The 23,255-nt window shown below is 50.2% G+C and overlaps 1 protein-coding gene across 1 annotated transcript in view; it reads left to right on the plus strand.

The window, feature by feature from the left end:
- Positions 1–23,255, plus strand: part of LOC139746549 (uncharacterized) — a 263,361-nt gene that overhangs the window by 13,670 nt on the left and 226,436 nt on the right. The window contains exon 2 of the mRNA XM_071657899.1: positions 3,836–6,349. Within this exon, the coding sequence (XP_071514000.1) occupies positions 4,459–6,349 (1,891 nt within the window). The 5' untranslated portion in view covers positions 3,836–4,458. The remainder of the gene's footprint in view (positions 1–3,835; positions 6,350–23,255) is intronic.

Here is a 23,255-nt window from a genome sequence, read left to right on the forward strand (position 1 = left end):
CAACAGACCTGGCTAGTGACTCTCCTACCTCACCCACGCACACCTGGATAGTGATCCTCCTACCCCACACACCTGGTTAGTGACCCTCCTGCCTCACCACAGACCAGGCTAGTGACCCTTCTGCCCCCCATACACCTGACTAGTGATCCTCCTGCCTCGCACACCTGGCTGGTAACACTCCTGCCTCCCCACAGACCTGGCTAGTGACCCTTCTGCCCCCATACACCTGACTAGTGATCTTCCTGTCCCTACACACCTGGCTAGTGACCCTCCTGCCTCCTTCACACACCTGGTTAGTGACCCTCCTGCCTCCTTCACACACCTGGCTAGTAACCCTCCTGCCCCCTACACATCTGTCTAGTGACCCTCCTGCCCCTACACACCTGGCTAGTGACCCTCCTGCCCCCTACACACCTGGCTAGTGACCCTCCTGCCTCCCCCCACACATTTGGCTAGTAACCCCCCTGATTCCCACACACCTGGCTAGTAACCCTCCTGCCCCACACACCTGGCTAGTGACCCTCCTTCCTTCCACACACCTGGCTAGTGACCCTCCTGCCTCCCCCACACACACCTGGCTAGTGACGCTCCTACCTCCCCCACGCATGCCTGGCTAGTGACCCTCCTGCCTCCTACACACCTGGCTAGTGACCCTCCTGCCTCCCTCACACACACCTGGCTGGTGACGCTCCTGCCACCCCATTGACATTCTTGCCCCACACACCTGGCTAGTGACCCTCCTGCCTTCCACACACCTGGCTAGTGACCCTCCTGCCTCCAACACACCTGGCTAGTAACCCTCCTGCCCCACACACCTGGCTAGTGACCCTCCTTCCTCCCACACACCTAGCTAGTGACTCCTGCCTCCCTCACACACACATGGCTAGTGGCCCTCCTGCCTCCAACACACCTGGCTAGTAACCCTCCTGCCCCACACACCTGGCTAGTGACCCTCCTTCCCCCACACACCTAGCTAGTGACTCCTGCCTCCCCCACAAACACATGGCTAGTGACCCTCCTGCCTCGCACACCTGGTTGGTGATACTCCTGCCTCCCAACAGACCTGGCTAGTGACTCTCCTACCTCCCCCACGCACACCTGGCTAGTGACCCTTCTGCCCCTACACACCTGGCTAGTGACCCTCCTTCCTCCCCTACACACACCTGGCTAGTGACGCTCCTACCTCCCCCACGCATGCCTGGCTAGTGACCCTCTTGTCTCCTACACACCTGGCTAGTGACCCTCCTGCCTCCCCACACACACCTGGCTGGTGACGCTCCTGCCACCCCATTGACATTCTTGCCCCCACACACCTGGCTAGTGACCCTCCTGCCTTCCACACACCTGGCTAGTGACCCTCCTGCCTCCAACACACATGGTTAGTGACCCTCCTGCCTCGCACACCTGGTTGGTGATACTCCTGCCTCCCAACAGACCTGGCTAGTGACTCTCCTACCTCCCCCACGCACACCTGGCTAGTGACCCTTCTGCCCCTACACACCTGGCTAGTGACCCTCCTGCCTCCCCCACACACACCTGGCTAGTGACGCTCCTGCCTCGCACACCTGGCTGGTGTCACTCCTGCCTCCCCACACACCTGGCTAGTGACCCTCCTGCCCCACACACCTGGCTAGTGATCCTCCTGCCTTCGCCACACACACCTGGGTGGTGACACTCCTGCCCCCTACACACATGGCTAGTGACCCTCCTCACTCCCCCACACACATGGCTAGTGACTCTCCTGCCTACCCCGCACCTGGCTGGTGATACTTCTGCCCCACACATCTGGCTAGTGACCCTCCTGACTCCCACACACCTGGCAAGTGACCCTCCTACCTCATACACACCTGGCTAGTGACCCTCCTGCCTCCCACACACACCCCTGGCTAGTAACCCTCCTGCCTCCCACACACCTGGCTGGTGTCACTCCTGCTTCCTCACACACCTGGCTATTGACCCTCCTGCCTCCCCACACACCTGGCTGGTGACACTCTTGCCCCTCACAAGTGGCTAGTGACACTCCTACCCCCACAGACCTGGATAGTGACCCTCCTGCCTCCCCACACACCTGGCTAGTGACCATCCTACCTCCCACACACCTGCCGAGTGGCCCTCCTGCCCCCATACACACCTGGCTAGCGACCTTCCTGCCCCCACAAAACCCTGGCTAGTGATCCTTCTACCTCCCCCACACACACCTGGCTAGTGACCCTCCTGCCTCCCACAACACACTTGGCTAGTGACCCTCCTGCCCCCTACACACACCTGGCTAGTGACCCTCCTGCCTTCCCCATACACACCTGGCTAGTAACCCTCCAGCCCCCTACACACACCTGGCTAGTGACCCTCCTGCCTTCCCCATACACACCTGGCTAGTGACCCTCCTGCCTCCCACACACACACCTGGCTAGTGACACACACACACACACACACACTAATATAAGAGGTTTACGAGGGCACGTGAGAAACACGTGTCTTGCACGTGTTTCTCACGTGTTGAGTGTAGCCTCGTAAGACCTTTGTATACAGGGTCCGTGAAGCCATATGTGTCAACGTGTTCGTTATGTACAGTGGAAATCAGGGGAACGGAACGGTGCAGGGGGGAGGGTAGTGTGACCTTGACCAGGGGAACGGAACGGTGCAGGGGGAGGGTAGTGTGACCTTGACCAGGGGAACGGAACGGTGCAGGGGGAGGGTAGTGTGACCTTGACCAGGGGAACGGTGCAGGGGGGAGGGTAGTGTGACCTTGACCAGGGGAACGGAACGGTGCAGGGGGAGGCTAGTGTGACCTTGACCAGGGGAACGGAACGGTGCAGGGGGAGGGTAGTGTGACATTGACCAGGGGAACGGAACGGTGCAGGGGGAGGGTAGTGTGACCTTGACCAGGGGAACGGAACGGTGCAGGGGGAGGGTAGTGTGACCTTGACCAGGGGAACGGAACGGTGCAGGGGGAGGGTAGTGTGACCTTGACCAGGGGAACGGAACGGTGCAGGGGGAGGGTAGTGTGACCTTGACCAGGGGAACGGTGCAGGGGGGAGGGTAGTGTGACCTTGACCAGGGGAACGGAACGGTGCAGGGGGAGGGTAATGTGACCTTGACCAGGGGAACGGAACGGTGCAGGGGGAGGGTAATGTGACATTGACCAGGGGAACGGAACGGTGCAGGGGGAGGGTAGTGTGACCTTGACCAGGGGAACGGTGCAGGGGGAGGGTAGTGTGACCTTGACCAGGGGAACGGTGCAGGGGGGAGGGTAGTGTGACCTTGACCAGGGGAACGGTGCAGGGGGAGGGTAGTGTGACCTTGACCAGGGGAACGGTGCAGGGGGGAGGGTAGTGTGACCTTGACCAGGGGAACGGTGCAGGGGGGAGGGTAGTGTGACCTTGACCAGGGGAACGGTGCAGGGGGAGGGTAGTGTGACCTTGACCAGGGGAACGGTGCAGGGGGGAGGGTAGTGTGACCTTGACCAGGGGAACGGTGCAGGGGGAGGGTAGTGTGACATTGACCAGGGGAACGGAACGGTGCAGGGGGAGGGTAGTGTGACCTTGACCAGGGGAACGGTGCAGGGGGAGGGTAGTGTGACCTTGACCAGGGGAACGGTGCAGGGGGGAGGGTAGTGTGACCTTCACCAGGGGAACGGTGCAGGGGGAGGGTAGTGTGACCTTGACCAGGGGAACGGTGCAGGGGGGAGGGTAGTGTGACCTTGACCAGGGGAACGGTGCAGGGGGGAGGGTAGTGTGACATTGACCAGGGGAACGGAACGGTGCAGGGGGAGGGTAGTGTGACATTGATCAGGGGAACAGTGGAATGGAATTATGAGTGTGAGTTATCAACACAGGGATGATATACAGAGAGAACAGTTTTAACAACCGGAAGAACATATTGCCTTCAAGAACAGGTGGAGATTCCGCACCTCGACAAACACAACAAAAGCCCGACAAATACAGTAAACAAATATAGCCAAAACAAATATAGCCAAAACAAATACAGCTGTGTTATCTCCCAGGGAGACAGGAAGTCCAAGAACAAACGAGTGACGGAGGGGAAGAACAAAGTGTTCTTAGTGAGAACAAACGAGAACACTGAAGGGTCAGACCTTTGAACAAACCACAGGAACAGAGAACAGTGTTCTTACTAACCATAAACTACAGAGAACTAAGTGTTCTATCCGAGAACACAACAGGGTAGAGAACACTGGTGTGGGTCGACCAGGCTCTGGTGTGGGTCGTCCAGGCTCTGGTGTGGGTCGACCAGACTACCTGGTGTGGGTCGACCAGGCTCTGGTGTGGGTCGACCAGGCACTGGTGTGGGTCGACCAGGCACTGGTGTTGTTCGACCAAGCTCTGGTGTTGGTTGACCAGACTACCTGGTGTGGGTCGTCCAGGCTCTGGTGTGGGTCGACCAGACTACCTGGTGTGGGTCGTCCAGGCTCTGGTGTGGGTATGAGAGATCATCTTGAACATGCCAGCCTTCGCTGTGGTCGTACGGGACGAGTACATCAGTCCTCGTCAGCCGCGGGGTCGTGACCCGGACGACCAGCTCAGTCCTCGTCAGCCCCGGGGTCGTGACCCGGACGACCAGCTCAGTCCTCGTCAGCCCCGGGGTCGTGACCCGGACGACCAGCTCAGTCCTCGTCAGCCCCGGGGTCGTGACCCGGACGACCAGCTCAGTCCTCGTCAGCCCCGGGGTCGTGACCCGGACGACCAGCTCAGTCCTCGTCAGCCCCGGGGTCGTGACCCGGACGACCAGCTCAGTCCTCGTCAGCCCCGGGGTCGTGACCCGGACGACCAGCTCAGTCCTCGTCAGCCCCGGGGTCGTGACCCGGACGACCAGCTCAGTCCTCGTCAGCCCCGGGGTCGTGACCCGGACGACCTGCTCAGTCCTCGTCAGCCCCGGGGTCGTGACCCGGACGACCAGCTCAGTCCTCGTCAGCCCCGGGGTCGTGACCCGGACGACCAGCTCAGTCCTCGTCAGCCCCGGGGTCGTGACCCGGACGACCAGCTCAGTCCTCGTCAGCCCCGGGGTCGTGACCCGGACGACCTGCTCATTCCTTGCCAACTCAAGGGTCGTGACCCGAACGACCAGCTCAGTCCTCACCAGCTCAGGGGTCGTGACCCGGACGACCCTTTCAGTCCTCGCCAACTCAGGGGTCGTGACTCAGAAGACCCTTTCAGTCCTCGCCAACTCAAGGGTCGTGACTCGGACGACCAGGCCCGTCCTCGCCAATTCAGGGGTCGTGACCCGGACGACCAGCTCAGTCCTCGCCAACTCAGGGGTCGTGACCCGAACGACCAGCTCAGTCCTCGCCAACTCAGGGGTCGTGACCCGAACGACCAGCTCAGTCCTCGCCAACTCAGGGGTCGTGACTCAGAAGACCCTTTCAGTCCTCGCCAATTCAGGGGTCGTGATCCGGACGACCAGCTCAGTCCTCGCCAATTCAGGGGTCGTGACCCGGACGACCAGCGCAGTCCTCGCCAACTCAGGGGTCGTGACTCAGACGACCCTTTCAGTCCTCGCCAATTCAGGGGTCGTGATCCGGACGACCAGCTCAGTCCTCGCCAATTCAGGGGTCGTGATCCGGACGACCAGCTCAGTCCTCGCCAATTCAGGGGTCGTGACCCGAACGACCAGTTCTGTCGTTGTCAGCTCAGGGGTCGTGACCCGGACGACCACCTGAGCCCGCGGCAGGCCAGAGGTCGTGACCCGAACGACTGCTTCAGTCTTTGGCAGTCCAGGGGTCGTGACCCGGACGACCAGCTCAATCCTCGACAGCCTAGAGGTCGTGACCCGGACGACCAGCTCAGTCCTCTCCAATTCAGGGGTCGTGACCCGGACGACCAGCTCAGTCCTCGCCAACTCAGGGGTCGTGACCCGGACGACCCTTTCAGTCCTCGCCAACTCAGGGGTCGTGACCCGGACGACCAGCTTAGTCCTCGCCAATTCAGGGGTCGTGACCCGAACGACCAGCTCAGTCCTCGCCAATTCAGGGGTCGTGACCCGGACGACCAGCTCAGTCCACGCCAATTCAGGGGTCGTGACCCGGACGACCAGCTCAGTCCTCGCCAACTCAGGGGTCGTGACTCAGACGACCCTTTCAGTCCTCGCCAGGCTAGAGGTCGTGACCCAGACGACCCCTTCAGTCCTCGGCAGACCAGGGGTCGTGACCCAAACGACCCCTTCAGTCCTCGGCAGGCTAGAGGTCGTGACCTGGACGACCCCTTCAGTCCTCGCCAGGCTAGAGGTCGTGACCCGGACGACCCCTTCAGTCCTCGGCAGGCCAGGGGTCGTGACCTGGACGACCCCTTCAGTCCCCGGCAGGCCAGGGGTCGTGACCCCCACTTGTGCTTCTCAGGTGAGTCGTGTGACCCCCCCCCCCCCCCAGGTGGGACATGTCGTATCCCGCCATCATTATCACATTAACATTATTATTGTCATGTTTTGTTTAATTATTTTTTTCAGACTATTTTGTTGTTGTCCTTTGTGGGTGATGAAGGGCCAGGTCTTGAAAGCCATCACTGTACCTGGGGAAGACCTGGTTTAGGACCTGGGAAGACCTGGGTTTAAGACCCGGGAAGACCTGGGTTTAGGACCTGGGATGACCTGGGTTTAGGACCCGGGAAGACCTGGGTTTAAGACCCGGGAAGACCTGGGTTTAGGACCTGAGAAGACGAGTTAGGACCTGGGAAGACCTGGGTTTAGGACCTGGGAAGACCTGGGTTTAGGACCTGGGAAGACCTGGGTTTAGGACCCGGGAAGACCTGGGCTTAATACCTGGGTTTAGGGCCTGGGGAGACCTGGGTTTAGGACCTGGGAAGACCTGGGTTTAAGACCCGGGAAGACCTGGGTTTAGGACCTGGGAAGACCTGGGTTTAGGACCTGGGAAAACCTGGGTTTAGGACCCGGGAAGACCTGGATTTAAGACCCGGGAAGACCTGGGTTTAGGACCTGGGAAGACCTGGATTTAGGACCTGGGAAGACCTAGGTTTAGGACCTGGTAAGACCTGGGTTTAGGACCTGGGAAGACTTGGGTTTAGGACCCGGGAAGACCTGGGTTTAGGACCTGGGAAGACCTGGTTTTAGGACCTGGGAAGATCTGGGTTTAAGACCCGGGAAGAACTGGGTTTAGGACCTGGGAAGACCTAGGTTTAGGACCTGGGAAGACCTGGGTTTAGGACCTGGGAAGACCTGGGTTTAGGACCTGGGAAGACCTGGGTTTAGGACCTGGGAAGACCTGGGTTTAGGACCTGGGAAGAACCTGGGTTTAGGAACTGGGAAGACCTGGGTTTAGGACCTGGGAAGACCTGCGTTTAGGACCTGGGAAGATCTGGGTTTAAGACCCGGGAAGAACTGGGTTTAGGACCTGGGAAGACCTGGGTTTAGGACCTGGGAAGACCTGGCTTTAAGACCCGGGAAGACCTGGGTTTAGTACCTGGTCGTACCGTCGTGTTCAAGGGTCGTACCATCGTGGTCAAGGGTCGTACCGTCGTGTTCAAGGGTCGTACTGTCGTGTTCAAGGGTCGTACCGTCGTGGTCAAGGGTCGTACCGTCGTGGTCAAGGGTCGTACTGTCGTGTTCAAGGGTCGTACCGTCGTGGTCAAGGGTCGTACCATCGTGTTCAAGGGTCGTACCGTCGTGTTCAAGGGTCGTACTGTCGTGTTCAAGGGTCGTACCGTCGTGGTCAAGGGTCACATACAGGCTTATCCATTCCTATGTGCACAGCTGGTCTGTGTCTGTTTGTGGTGATGGTCTGTGTGTACAGCTGGTCTGTGTCTGTCTTTGGTGATGGTCTGTGTGCACAGCTGGTCTGTGGTGATGTCCTATGTGCACAGCTGGTCTGTGTCTGTCTGTGGTGATGGTCTGTGTGCACAGCTGGTCTGTGGTGATGTCCTATGTGCACAGCTGGTCTGTGTCTGTCTGTGGTGATGGTCTGTGTGTACAGCTGGTCTGTGTCTGTCTTTGGTGATGGTCTGTGTGCACAGCTGGTCTGTGGTGATGTCCTATGTGCACAGCTGGTCTGTGTCTGTCTGTGGTGATGGTCTGTGTGCACAGCTGGTCTGTGGTGATGTCCTATGTGCACAGCTGGTCTGTGTCTGTCTGTGGTGATGGTCTGTGTGTACAGCTGGTCTGTGGTGATGTCCTATGTGCACAGCTGGTCTGTGTCTGTCTGTGGTGATGGTCTGTGTGCACAGCTGGTCTGTGGTGATGTCCTATGTGCACAGCTGGTCTGTGTCTGTCTGTGGTGATGGTCTGTGTGCACAGCTGGTCTGTGGTGATATCCTATGCGCACAACTGGTCTGGTCTGTCTGTGGTGATGGTCTGTGTGCACAGCTGGTCTGTGGTGATGTCCTATGTGCACAGCTGGTCTGTGTCTGTCTGTGGTGATGGTCTGTGTGCACAGCTGGTCTGTGGTGATGTCCTATGTGCACAGCTGGTCTGTGTGTCTGTGGTGATGGTCTGTGTGCACAGCTGGTCTGTGGTGATGTCCTATGTGCACAGCTGGTCTGTGTCTGTCTGTGGTGATGGTCTCTGTGCACAGCTGGTCTGTGTGCACAGCTGGTCTGTGTCTGTCTGTGGTGATGGTCTGTGTACACAGCTGGTTTGTGGTGATGTCCTATGTGCACAGCTGGTCTGTGTCTGTCTGTGGTGATGGTCTGTGTGCACAGCTGGTCTGTGTCTGTCTGTGGTGATGGTCTGTGTGCACAGGTGGTCTGTGGTGATGTCCTATGTGCACAGCTGGTATGTGTCTGTCTGTGGTGATGGTCTGTGTGCACAGCTGGTCTGTGGTGATATCCTATGTGTACAGCTGGTCTGTGTCTGTCTGTGGTGATGGTCTGTGTTCACAGCTGGTCTGTGGTGATGTCCTATGTGCACAGCTGGTCTATGTCTGTCTGTGGTGATGGTCTGTGTGTACAGCTGGTCTGTGGTGATGTCCTATGCGCACAGCTGGTCTGTGTCTGTCTTTGGTGATGGTCTGTGTGCACAGCTGGTCTGTGGTGATGGTCTGTGTGCACAGCTGGTCCGCCAGCATGACTGGTGCCACCACCACCTCCCGTGTTTACAGATGGCGGTGATCACGTGACATTGTTTACATGTAGTCAACACGTCGCAACGTGTTCCACCATTGATCGACCTAACCCGACCCCGCTACTCTGAACCCTCGCTCCTCCCTTGGTGCCTCGTGGGGCATGGGTTTGTGTGTTTGTTCTTGGAGTGAGAGGGGCTAGGGCATGGGTTTGTGTGTTTGTTCTTGGAGTGAGAGGGGCTAGGGCATGGGTTTGTGTGTTTGTTCTTGGAGTGGGAGGGGCTAGGGCATGGGTTTGTGTGTTTGTTCTTGGAGTGGGAGGGGCTAGGGCATGGGTTTGTGTGTTTGTTCTTGGAGTGGGAGGGGCTGGGGCATGGGTTTGTGTGTTTGTTCTTGGAGTGGGAGGGGCTAGGGCATGGGTTTGTGTGTTTGTTCTTGGAGTGGGAGGGGCTGGGGCATGGGTTTGTGTGTTTGTTCTTGGAGTGGGAGGGGCTAGGGCATGGGTTTGTGTGTTTGTTCTTGGAGTGGGAGGGGCTGGGGCATGGGTTTGTGTGTTTGTTCTTGGAGTGGGAGGGGCTGGGGCATGGGTTTGTGTGTTTGTTCAGGAGGGAAGGAGTTGAGGCAGATGTTTGTGTGTTTGTGTAAGAAGTTAGTAGTGTTTGTGTGTGTTTGTTTAAGAAGTTATTAGCATTCGTGTGTGTTTGTTGAAGAAGTTACTAGTGTTTTTGTTTCATTAGTAACATTCCTGCCAACTCTGCTTCTGTGTTTAGACACAGTGTCTAGACGAAAGCGAATCAGCGAATTGGATCCAGGTGGTATACAGGGGGCGACGTGGTCGCACCTCAGGTGGGGCTGACGCAAGGCGTATATGAAGAGGCGTGCGTGCGTACGTGCGTGTGGCTGGCGTATGTAACATCACTACACGGGGGGGGGGGGGGATGATGAGGATGCCAGATGTATAGACCAGTTAGCTTGACACGTGATGTTATGGATGTGTTCACGTGAACAACATAAGAACACATGCCACCAGATCTGGTCATCAACGAAGACCATCATCAACGAAGACCATCATCAACGAAGACCATCATCAACGAAGACCATCATCAGCGAAGACCATCATCAACGAAGACCATCATCAACGAATACCATCATCAACGAAGACCATGAACGAAGACCATCATCACCGAAGACCATCATCATCGAAGACCATCATTAACGAAGACCATTATCAGCGAAGACCATCATCAGCGGAGACCATCATCAACGAAGACCATCATCAACGAAGACCATCATCAGCGAAGACCATCATCAACGAAGACCATCATCAACGAATACCATCATCAACGAAGACCATGAACGAAGACCATCATCACCGAAGACCATCATCATCGAAGACCATCATTAACGAAGACCATTATCAGCGAAGACCATCATCAGCGAAGACCATCATCAGCGGAGACCATCATGAACGAAGACCATCATCAACGAAGACCATCATCAGCGAAGACCATCATCAACGAAGACCAACATTAAAGAAGACCATCATCAACGAAGACCATCATCAACGAAGACCATCATCAACGAAGACCATTATCAGCGAAGACCATCATCAGCGAAGACCATCATCATCGAAGACCATCATTAGCGAAGACCATTATCAGCGAAGACCATCATCAACGAAGACCATCATCAACGAAGACCATCATCAACGAAGACCATTATCAGCGAAGACCATCATCAGCGAAGACCATCATCAACGAAGACCATCATCAGCGAAGACCAACATTAAAGAAGACCAGCCTCAACGAAGACCAACATGGTCTGTGTCACGAACCCGTACATAGGACCAGTACAACAACACAACAAGACGGTAATACGAGGGAAGAATGGGAACTGGTTTTCCAGGTCATGTTATGTCGTCTGACACAGTTACCCACACAATGTTTACCATAGAAAATTGTGCTATAGAAAATGGAGGGTCATGTGCGCCACAGAAGATGGAGGGTCATGTAGGAATTTGGACCAGAGAGATTCGAACTAGCGTGATATTCAAAGTGGTAGAAAACGGATGGATGATGTGTGATGGTGTTCCACAGGGGGGGGGGGGGGGGGGAGGTCGAGCGCATAGGTTCGAATCCTAGTGACGGCAGCCGGTCCACAGTCGACGCAGCTGTTCATCCACGCCTTAGGGGTTGGTCGACGAAATGGATGTGATTATTACACGAAAGTGCACTTGGCAACTTATCGTGTTTCATTTTCCCCCGTGGAGTTAAGAATATATATATATAGCGTTAGTGGGATGGCTCTCTCTCTCTCTCTCTCTCTCTCTCTCTCTCTCTCTCTCTCTCTCTCTCTCTCTCTCTCTCTCTCTCCCACAGCAACACAGTGTTGGCTGGGGTGACGCAAGTGTGCCTCGCTGTGTTGCCAAGTGTTGCCACATCTCCCGTCACGTACCGGTGTGTGTGTCTCAGTTCAGTAACCACCCCACATCCGCCAACAGAAAACGGAAGAGCCGTCATTCTCGGAGTTCTCGGGAAGAAAACGGAATGTGTGTCAGTGCTGGGCGGCACCTGACCACAAACATGGCCGCCATTACCCGTGGGGGGCGGGGGGGGGGGGGGGGGTGTTACTTGCCTGTAGTAACAGTTGGGGTGATCTAGATGCACGGGGGGGGGGGGGGGGGGCCCGCGGGGTCTTCGGCAAGTCTGTAGACCACGTCACGCCCCCAGACTGCTGACCCTTGTGTACAGGGGACGTAAGGGTCGATGTACGGGGGGTAGGTGGGTGGGTTGCGCCGTTTTTGTGGCTGTCTGATGTGATGGTGGTAGTGGTGGCAGAAGCGGGGAAGTCGCCAAGTGTTGTCAGGGACGACCAAAGCAGTGTTGTTAAAGGACAAAGAGAAGTGACATCACACACAAGTCAACAAACAACAAGAAGTTGATGAAATGTTGTCAGGAGAGTGAACAAGTGTTGTCAGGCTGTTATGTCAGGAGAGTGAGCAAGTGTTGTCAGGATGAGATGTTATCAGGAGAGTGAGCAAGTGTTGTCAGGATAAGATGTCAGGAGAGTGAACAAGTGTTGTCAGGATAAGATGTTGTCAGGAGAGTGAACAAGTGTCAGGAAAAGATGTCAGGCGAGTGAGCAAGTGTTGTCAGGACGAGATGTCAGGAGAGTGAGCCAGTGTTGTCAGGATGAGATGTCAGGAGAGTGAGCCAGTGTTGTCAGGATGAGATGTCAGGAGAGTGAGCCAGTGTTGTCAGGATGAGATGTCAGGAGAGTGAGCAAGTATTGTCAGGATAAGATGTCAGGAGAGTGAACAAGTGTTGTCAGGATAAGATGTCAGGAGAGTGAACAAGTGTTGTCAGGATAAGATGTCAGGAGAGTGAACAAGTGTTGTCAGGATAAGATGTCAGGAGAGTGAACAAGTGTTGTCAGGATAAGATGTCAGGAGAGTGAACAAGTGTTGTCAGGAGAGTGAACAAGTGTTGTCAGGATGAGATGTCAGGAGAGTGAACAAGTGTTGTCAGGATAAGATGTCAGGAGTGTGAACGAGTGTTGTCAGGATAAGATGTCAGGAGAGTGAGCAAGTGTACAACTGTGGTGACAAGTGCGTGTGTAAAGGTGTTGTCAGAGGATATCGTACAAGTGGTGTCAGAGGATATTGTACAAGTGTCAGCGGTACCGTATAAGTGTTGTCAGAGGATATCGTACAAGTGTTGTCAGTCTGATGATGATCATTTACACCGGCGCTGTTGTCATAAAGAATATTGTGGCGATATTTTTTAGTTATTATTTATGTCAGTGGGAGAGTAGTTGGTAGGTCAGGTCAGGTCAGGTCAGGTCAGGTCAGGTCAGGTCAGGTCTAGCGGAGAGACACAAACGTAAGTTAACCATTCCAAGTTTGTAAGAAACTTGTATTAAATTATTGTGAGATGTTTGATGGGGTTTTTCTTCCAGGAAAATTTTCAAATTGGTTACGTTACGTCAGGTTAGGTTAATAACTGATAAATGATGGTACTCGCGTATTTTTTACTTAATTATGATAAAGGTGGTTGGTTAGTGATAAATGATGTTGGTACATGAGTATTTCTTACCTATTTATTCTAATTATGATAAAGATGGTTAAGTTCGGTTAGGTTGATAACTGATAAATGATGGTACTCGCGTATTTCTTACCTATTTATTCTAATTATGATGAAGATGGTGGGTTAGTGTGGATCAGGTGGTTGTTTACGTCAATGTATATTGTTCACACAATTGAGTGAAACAAAAAAATGTGTGTGTAGGCAACCGTCGTTGCACAGTGACGCATGCGCAGACCGTCAGTAAACACTGGGACCAGCCTCCCTGTGGGTGCGCGAGGCGCTCGGCCTCAGTGTGTGCTGGGACGTGCGTGGGTGTGCGTCGCTCTCGGCCGCGGACCATAACCTGTGTGTTGGTGACGGACGTACGGACGTGTGGGTAGTCTACTGCGTCTGGAGTGTGTACTTGCCACGTGAGGCGGGAACCTGTGTTGTGGTGGTCTACACTCTCTCAACGAGGAATTCCTGCAGTGAACTTCTAAAATAAGTACGTTCTCGATATATATATATATATATATATATATATATATATATATATATATATATATATATATATATATATTCTTTCATGCATGTTCGCTATTTCCCAATCTATCGTCCAAGATGGAGATGACTCAGCCGAGGAAGGAAACTCCTCCTGTGGTTCCTTCCTGTGTTCCTTCTTGTGGAACTTGATGCAGGAGGAGAGGAGGTCTCCCCCCCCCCCCCCGTGTTAGCGCCCCTCCGCCACAGGCAGATGTCAGGGGAGTATTTATTCTCCCCTGACGATGTGACTATCACACGAAATTGCACTTGGGACTTTAACGTGTTTCATTTTTCCAGTCACGGAGAAAAGTCCACATCAAGGCCGGACCTTAATTGAAATATATAGAGGTTAATGAAAGAGAAAACGAAGTAACAGTGAAAAATATTTACGAATTTTGGAGGATGTACAAAACCTGCCAAGTCATAGTTATTATGAAAAACATGGCAGGGTATAGAATTCCAAAGCTTGGAGGTGTATGGACAGAAACAGTTATCAAAACGGCCTACCCTTGAGTTGAGAGCAGCCACACAATAATCACGTGAGAGCACCACCTCAGATGTGAGAGCAGTCCTACACACAAGGACGCCTCGATCGTTTGTGTCAACGAAACAAAATGTTGGGAAGAAAGGAAATTCCGACGTGTTAACACGAGTCCCAGACTCACCTGGGCAGACTTAACTATTGCTGTAATGTAGGACTTCCAGGAATGTCTAGGTGTTACAGTGATATATATATATATATATATATATATATATATATATATATATATATATATATATATATATTTATATATATATATATATATTTTTTTTTTTTTTAATTTTCCAAAAGAAGGAACAGAGAAGGGGGCCAGGTGAGGATTTTCCCTCTAAGGCCCAGTCCTCTGTTCTTAATGCTACCTCGCAAATGCGGGAAATGGCGAATCGTATGAAAAAAAAAAAATATATATATATATATATATATATATATATATATATATATATATATATATATATATTTATACTTTGTCCCTGTCTCCCGCGTTAGCGAGGTAGCGCAAGGAAACAGACGAAAGAATGGCCCAACCCACCCACATACACATACACATGTATATACATACACGTCCACACACGCAAATATACATACCTATACATCTCGACGTATACATATATACACACACACTAGCATGTACATATATACACATGTACATAATTAATACTGTCTGCCTTTATTCATTCCCATCGCCACCACGCCACACATGGAATAACATCCCCCTCCCCCCTCATGTGCGCGAGGTAGCGCTAGGAAAAGACAACAAAGGCCACATTCGTTCACACTCAGTCTCTAGCTGTCATGTAATAATGCACCGAAACCATAGCTCCCTTTCCACATCCAGGCCCCACAGAACTTTCCATGGTTTACCCCAGACGCTTCACATGCCCTGGTTCAATCCATTGACAGCACGTCGACCCCGGTAAACCACATCGTTCCAATTCACTCTATTCCTTGCACACCTTTCACCCTCCTGCATGTTCAGGCCCCGAACATTCAAAATCTTTTTCACTCCATCTTTCCACCTCCAATTTGGTCTCCCACTTCTCCTCGTTCCCTCCACCTCTGTTACATATATCCTCTTGGTCAATCTTTCCTCACTCATTCTCTCCATATGACCAAACCATTTCAAAACACCCTCTTCTGCTCTCTCAACCACACTCTTTTTGTTACTACACATCTCTCTTACCCTATTATTACTTACTCGATCAAACCACCTCACACCACATATTGTCCTCAAACATCTCATTTCCAGCACATCCACCCTCCTGCGCACAACTCGATCCATAGCCCACGCCTCGCAACCATACAACATTGTTGGAACCACTATTCCTTCAAACATACCCATTTTTGCTTTCCGAGATAATGTTCTCGACTTCCACACATTTTTCAAGGCTCCCAGAATTTTCGCCCCCTCCCCCACCCTATGATTCACTTCCGCTTCCATGGTTCCATCCGCTGCCAGATCCACTCCCAGATATCTAAAACACTTCACTTCCTCCAGTTTTTCTCCATTTAAACTTACCTCCCAGTTGACGTGACCCTCAACCCTATTGTACCTAATAACCTTGCTCTTATTCACATTTACTCTCAACTTTCTTCTTTCACACACTTTACCAAACTCAGTCACCAGCTTCTGCAGTTTCTCACATGAATCAGCCACCAGTGCTGTATCATCAGTGAACAACAACTGACTCACTTCCCAAGCTCTCTCATCCACAACAGACTGCATACTTTCCTGTCTTTCCAAAACTCTTGCATTCACCTCCCTAACAACCCCATCCATAAACAAATTAAACAACCATGGAGGCATCACACACCCCTGCCGCAAACCTACATTTACTGAGAACCAATCACTTTTCCCTCTTCCTACACGTAAACATGCCTTACGTCCTCGATAAAAACTTTTCACTGCTTCTAACAACTTGCCTCCCACACCATATATTCTTAATACCTTCCACAGAGCATCTCTATCAACTCTATCATATGCCTTCTCAAGATCCATAAATGCTACATACAAATCCATTTGCTTTTCTAAGTATTTCTCACATACATTCTTCAAAGCAAACACCTGATCCACACATCCTCTACCACTTCAGAAACCACACTGCCCTTCCCCAATCTGATGCTCTGTACATGCCTTCACCCTCTCAACCAATACTCTCCCATATAATTTACCAGGAATACTCAACAAACTTATACCTGTGTAATTTGAGCACTCACTCTTATCCCCTTTGCCTTTTGTACAATGGCACTATGCAAGCATTCCGCCAATCCTCAGGCACCTCACCATACACTGAATAACCTTACCAACCAATCAACAATACAGTCACCCCCTTTTTTAATAAATTCCACTGCAATACCATCCAAACCCGCTGCCTTGCCGGATTTCATCTTCCGCAGTGCCTTTATTAACTCTTCTCTGTTTACCAAATCATTTTCCCTAACCCTCTCACTATACACACCACCCCGACCAAAGCACCCTATATCTGCCACTCTATCATCAAACACATTCAACAAACCTTCAAAATACTCACTCCATCTCCTTCTCACATCATCACTACTTGTTATCACCTCCCCATTAGCCCCCTTCACTGAAGTTCCCATTTGTTCCCTTGTCTTCACTGCTTCCCTAAATACATCCCATTCCTCCCCCACTCCCCTTACCTCCTTTGTTCACACCTTTTTCCATTGTGTACTCAGTCTCTCCTGGTACTTCCTCTTACAAGTCTCCTTCCCAAGCTCACTTACTCTCACCGTTCTCTTCACCCCAACATTCTCTCTTCTTTTCTGAAAACCTCTACAAATCTTCACCTTTGCCTCCACAAGATAATGATCAGACATCCCTCCAGTTCCACCTCTCAACACATTAACATCCAAAAGTCTCTCTTTCGCGCGCCTATCAATTAACACATAATCCAATAACGCTCTCTGGCCATCTCTCCTACTTACATACGTATACTTATGTATATCTCTTTTTAAACCAGGTATTCCCAATCCCCAGTCCTTTTTCAGTACATAAATCTACAGGCTCTTCACCATTTCCATTTACAACACTGAACACCCCATGTATACCAATTATTCCCTCAAGTGCCTAGTTACTCACCTTTGCATTCAAATCACCCATCACTATAACCCGGTCTCGTGCATCAAAACCACTAACACACTCATTCAGCTGCTCCCAAAACACTTGCCTCTCATGATCTTTCTTCTCATGCCCAGGTGCATATGCACCAATAATCACCCATCTTTCTCCATCCACTTTCAGTTTTACCCATATCAATCTAGAGTTTACTTTCTTACACTCTATGACATACTCCCACCACTCCTGTTTCAGGAGTAGTGCTACTCCTTCCCTTGCTCTTGTCCTCTCACTAACCCCTGACTTTACTCCCAAGACATTCCCAAACCACTCTTCCCCTTTACCCTTGAGCTTCGTTTCACTCAGAGCCAAAACATCCAGGTTCCTTTCCTCAAACATACAACCTATCTCTCCTTTTTTCACATCTTGGTTACATCCACACACATTTAGACACCCCAATCTGAGCCTACGAGGAGGATGAGCACTCCCCGCATGACTCCTTCTTCTGTTTCCCCTTTTAGAAAGTTAAAATACAAGGAGGGGAGGGTTTCTAGCCCCCCGCTCCCGTCCCCTTTAGTCGCCTTCTACGACGCGCGAGGAATACGTGGGAAGTATTCTTTCTCCCCTATCCCCAGGGATATATATATATATATATATATATATATATATATATATATATATATATATATATATATATATATATATATTGGAAAGGATCACAATTTTGCCCGTGATCAAGATATTCCTATGAGTCCACGGGGAAAATGAAACACGATAAGTTGCCAAGTGCACTTTCGTGTAATAATCACATCATCAGGGGAGACACAAGAGAGAAATATAGCAGTCAGTTGATATACAACGAAGAGACGAAGCTACGACCTTTTTGTAATGTACGAGGAGGTAGTTCTACACTCATGGTAACCCATCTCGATATACTGTAGGGGGATGGGGTTCGACATTGGGGGGGAGGTCCTGTCTATTGTTGTGTCCACGAAGGTACCAGCTTCCCACTCGTCACGGTGTCAAAGGCTTGCTGGTGGTGCGGATCCAAACATTACTCCCAACCTGCTCCTTTTTTCGTCCCATTCTGAACTCACTCTCTCGTGGAAGTGACCGAGGTTTGGTACGCTGGACCATTTTACTTTTCCTTCAGCTATTTGTGGCCTGATAATTTCTCCTTGTGTGAAGATCGTCCATTTATCTTCTTGTCTCTCGTAATAGCACACATTCCACCACGTTGGCCAAGTCATGCCCTCTTCCCGTTTTCCTTTCTCTTATGTTTAGGTGGGACGTTTTGACATTACCCACGCGCGTGCGGTTGGTCAGCGAGGCACGCGCGTGCGTGTCAGGCCTTGCGTTGGTCTGGCCAGAAAGGTTATTTTCGTAAGCTCTCCAACCCCCCACACGTGCGTGCACACACCCAAGCAACACACGTGCGTGCACGCACCCAAGCAACACACGTGCGTGCACGCACCCAAGCAACACACGTGCGTGCACGCATCCAGGCAACACACGTGCGTGCACGCACCCAAGCAACACACGTGCGTGCACACACCCACGCTACACACGCGCGTGCAGGCTCAGGAGTCTGTTGTACCATTAGAATAGTGTGTTCGTTCGTTCGTCTGTGTGTGTGTGTGTTTTGATCTTTACGTCATATATGCAAATCAAGTTGTTAGTTCGGGACCAAACTTGTGCCACAAGTACACCACACATGAGTCTACATCTGGGTGAACTCTACAGGTCAGGGGTCAAAAGTCAAGGTCATAAACACCAGTAAATATCAGACAACAAATTTGGACATGTCGTTCATCGTCAAAGGTCACGGGTTTAGGTCATTAAAGTCGTCATTACCCAGCGTCTGTGTGCAGCGTCAGAAGACTTTACGAATATATATACATCTGGACCAGACTTGTGTATTATGTATATTATACACCAATTTGTATACTTGATTGTATCCAATATGTATTGTCATGAATGATACGTGTATCATGTATGATGTTTTCACGTCTTGTTCCACATTTTCGTGTTACTTGACCTTTTGTTTCGTACCAGTGTTAAGTTTTTTTTTAATATTTCTATAAAAACGTTTCTTTCATGTTTGAAACTTCGTATAATACAAATGTAAAGTATAGTGAAACTCCGGCCACATGTATCATTCGAAAGTAGGATCACAGAGACAGATCAATGAGCTTTTAAATATTTCTTTGATCTACGAGATTACGTCTTTTGGATTACCTTGATAAATGTAATCGCCAGATAACGGCGGCCATGTTGCATGTTTGCCGCCAGTTCGTGGTGTCGTGCGCAGCGGCAGCCATCTTGCTGCTGCTCTGTTTCACCACTGCAAACTTTCTCCCGTTCTGCCTTGCAATCTCCGTCCGTGTGTGTGTGTGTGTGTGTGTGTGTGTGTGTGTGTGTACACTGAGACAGACAGACGGACAGGGATTACCTTTGCCCAAGCACGCGTTGGCTGACGTGTGTGTGTAGATTTTGCCATGCGGGAGGGCTGGCGTGGAGCGCTCACTGCATTGAAATGTTAGAGAGAGAGAGAGAGAGAGAGAGAGAGAGAGAGAGAGAGAGAGAGAGAGAGAGAGAGAGAGAGAGAGAGAGTGACGGGAAATACCGAACGAGAGGAGAGAGCTGAGTGCGTCAAGCAGTGAGGCAAGACTGGCCTCAGTCAGTTGGATCGCGCGCCACACCTGGCCGCTCCGCTGGTACGATGGTTCTGTATTCCATCTTGTATTTTTTTTTGGGTAACTCAATATAATCTTTAATGGTCTTAGTCAATATATTTTTCTATGATTCACGACTGAAGGAAATGTCGGTAATTGTGACAATGTGTTAGTTTTGTGCATATTTGTATGTAAAACACTATAATGGCGATTTAACGCTGCTTGTTTTCGTTATGTAGATTCAATTTTTTTTTTTGGTCTGTGTCGCTCACCGCGGGGCTTGAGTGATGGTGGGGAGAACACGTCTCTTGTACAAAAAAAAAAATTTATATATATAATTTTATGAATCATGTTCCGGCCATTTAGCGAGGTGTGAGGTGGGCGGAACCTACGTGACGACTGGCGGGCGGGCGGGTGGGTGACTGCAGGAGGGAGGCAGAGTGACGACCGCTGCGTCACGGGTGTCGACGATGACGTCATCACCATGACGGCCTTGCACCATGCAATGTTTATTTTTTTTTTTAAGTTTTGTAATATGAGCAAGAGAATGGCTATTACAGGGTTACAGGGTGTTACAGTAGTAAGTCGCATGAAATACCAACGTCTTGAATAAAGTGAAAGGGAAAACTAGTCAATTGTAGAGTTAGAAAAGAAGAAAACGAATCTTATTGTTAAAAGGCAATTTCATTTTTTTCTTCAAATATGTCTAGAAAAAATGTCTGACTTATGACAGCGTTACAGTGAAAGTCTGGGTGATTATAAGGCTACACCAAGAACCCCTGTGGGAATATTACCTAAGAACGGGGCAACTTAGATGAATATCCGGTGTAGAAGATCCAAATATTTCACCGGGGAGTGTAAGGGGTGTATAACAGAGCCACTCAACACAGCGCTGGTTCAGTATACAATGGAGGTACACAGAATGATGGTTACGCTTTATGAATAGGTCATCTACGTGACTTGGGCTGCTCTGTGTGTGTGTGTGTGTTACGGCTAGGTTAGGTTAGGCTACGCTACCCAGGGTACGGCTAGGTTAGTTTGGGCTACGCTACCCTAGATACGGCTAGGTTAGGTTAGCTACGCTACCCTAGATACGGCTAGGTTAGGTTAGCTATGCTATCCTAGATACGGCTAGGTTAGGTTAGCTATGCTATCCTAGATACGGCTAGGTTAGGTTAGCTATGCTACCCTAGATACGGCTAGGTTAGGTTAGCTATGCTACCCTAGATACGGCTAGGTTTGGGCTACGCTACTCTAGGTACGGCTATGCTAAGTAACTGAAGTGAATGCTCGGTTAGACTAGCTTTGCTAAGTATGGCGATTACTTTAGCGTATGGTGGGTTAGGCAGGTAAAAGAAAATTGAAAGTAATTACTTATACTTATGGCTGATTGTGTACACAGGTGCCTCACCTCCTACTGGAGTAATGTTGGAAAAAAAACATAGATGGCGCTGAGGTAGAGTGACCGCGTCCCGACCCACAGCCTGACCCGGGCTTCGGAATCGTTATGTAATATTTTTCTTCGTTCCGAACGTTATAGAAAACGCGAGACGGGTTACTATTAGGAAAAGTTTTAATGAGTTTTTTTTTTTTCATCTCAAGTGTTGAAAGTTGTTCGTGTGGGTTGTGGAGCGGAAGCTGACTCAAGACCGGAACACTGGGATGCGAACACTTGTTCCCTCATCGTAAACAGACCATGGCTTTCATTAACCCGTGTTGATATATATATATATATATATATATATATATATATATATATATATATATATATATATATATATATATATAAAGGGTAGTGAGTGGGGGGATGAGGAAGTAAGATTATTAGTGAAAGAGAAGAGAGAGGCATTTCGACGATTTTTGCAGGGAAATAATGCAAATGAGTGGGAGATGTACAAAAGAAAGAGACAGGAGGTCAAGAGAAAGGCGCAAGAAGTGAAAAAGAGGGCAAATGAGACTTGGGGTGAGAGAGTATCATTAAGTTTTAGGGAGAATAAAAAGATGTTTTGGATGAAGGTAAATAAAGTGCGTAAGACAAGGGAACAAATGGGAACTTCAGTGAAGGGCGCTAATGGGGAGGTGATAACAAGTAGTGGTGATGTGAGAAGGAGATGGAGTGAGTATTTTGAAGGTTTGTTAAATGTGTTTGATGATAGAGTGGCAGATATAGGGTGTTTTGGTCGAGGTGGTGTGCAAAGTGAGAGGGTTAGGGAAAATGATTTGGTAAACAGAGAAGACGTAGTAAAAGCTTTGCAGAAGATGAAAGCCGGCAAGGCAGCAGGTTTGGATGGTATTGCAATGGAATTTATTAAAAAAGGGGGTGACTGTATTGTTGACTGGTTGGTAAGGTTATTTAATGTATGTTATGATTCATGGTGAGGTGCCTGAGGATTGGCGGAATGCGTGCATAGTGCCATTGTACAAAGGCAAAGGGGATAAGAGTGAGTGCTCAAATTACAGAGGTATAAGTTTGTTGAGTATTCCTGGTAAATTATATGGGAGGGTATTGATTGAGAGGGTGAAGGCAGGTACAGAGCATCAGATTGGGGAAGAGCAGTGTGGTTTCAGAAGTGGTAGAGGATGTGTGGATCAGGTGTTTGCTTTGAAGAATGTATGTGAGAAATACTTAGAAAAGCAAATGGATTTGTATGTAGCATTTATGGATTTGGAGAAGGCATATGATAGAGTTGATAGAGATGCTCTGTGGAAGGTATTAAGAATATATGGTGTGGGAGGAAAGTTGTTAGAAGCAGTGAAAAGTTTTTATCGAGGATGTAAGGCATGTGTACTTGTAGGAAGACAGGAAAGTGATTGGTTCTCAGTGAATGTAGGTTTGCAGCAGGGGTGTGTGATGTCTCCATGGTTGTTTAATTTGATTATGGATGGGGTTGTTAGGGAGTTGAATGCAAGAGTTTTGGAAAGAGGGGCAAGTATGCAGTCTGTTGTGGATGAGAGAGCTTGGGAAGTGAGTCAGTTGTTGTTCGCTGATGATACAGCGCTGGTGGCTGATTCATGTGAGAAACTGCAGAAGCTGGTGACTGAGTTTGGTAAAGTGTGTGAAAGAAGAAAGCTGAGAGTAAATGTGAATAAGAGCAAGGTTATTAGGTACAGTAGGGGTGAGGGACAAGTCAATTGCGAGGTAAGTTTGAATGGAGAGAAACTGGAGGAAGTGGAGTGTTTTAGATATCTGGGAGTGGATTTGGCAGCGGATGGAACCATGGAAGCGAAAGTGAATCATAGGGTGGGGGAGGGGGCGAAAGTTCTGGGAGCGTTGAAAAATGTGTGGAAGTCGAGAGCGTTATCTCAGAAAGCAAAAATGGGTATCTTTGAAGGAATAGTG

The sequence above is a fragment of the Panulirus ornatus genome, chromosome 65, assembly GCF_036320965.1.
Source record: "Panulirus ornatus isolate Po-2019 chromosome 65, ASM3632096v1, whole genome shotgun sequence".
Classification (NCBI taxonomy): Eukaryota; Metazoa; Arthropoda; class Malacostraca; order Decapoda; family Palinuridae; genus Panulirus; species Panulirus ornatus.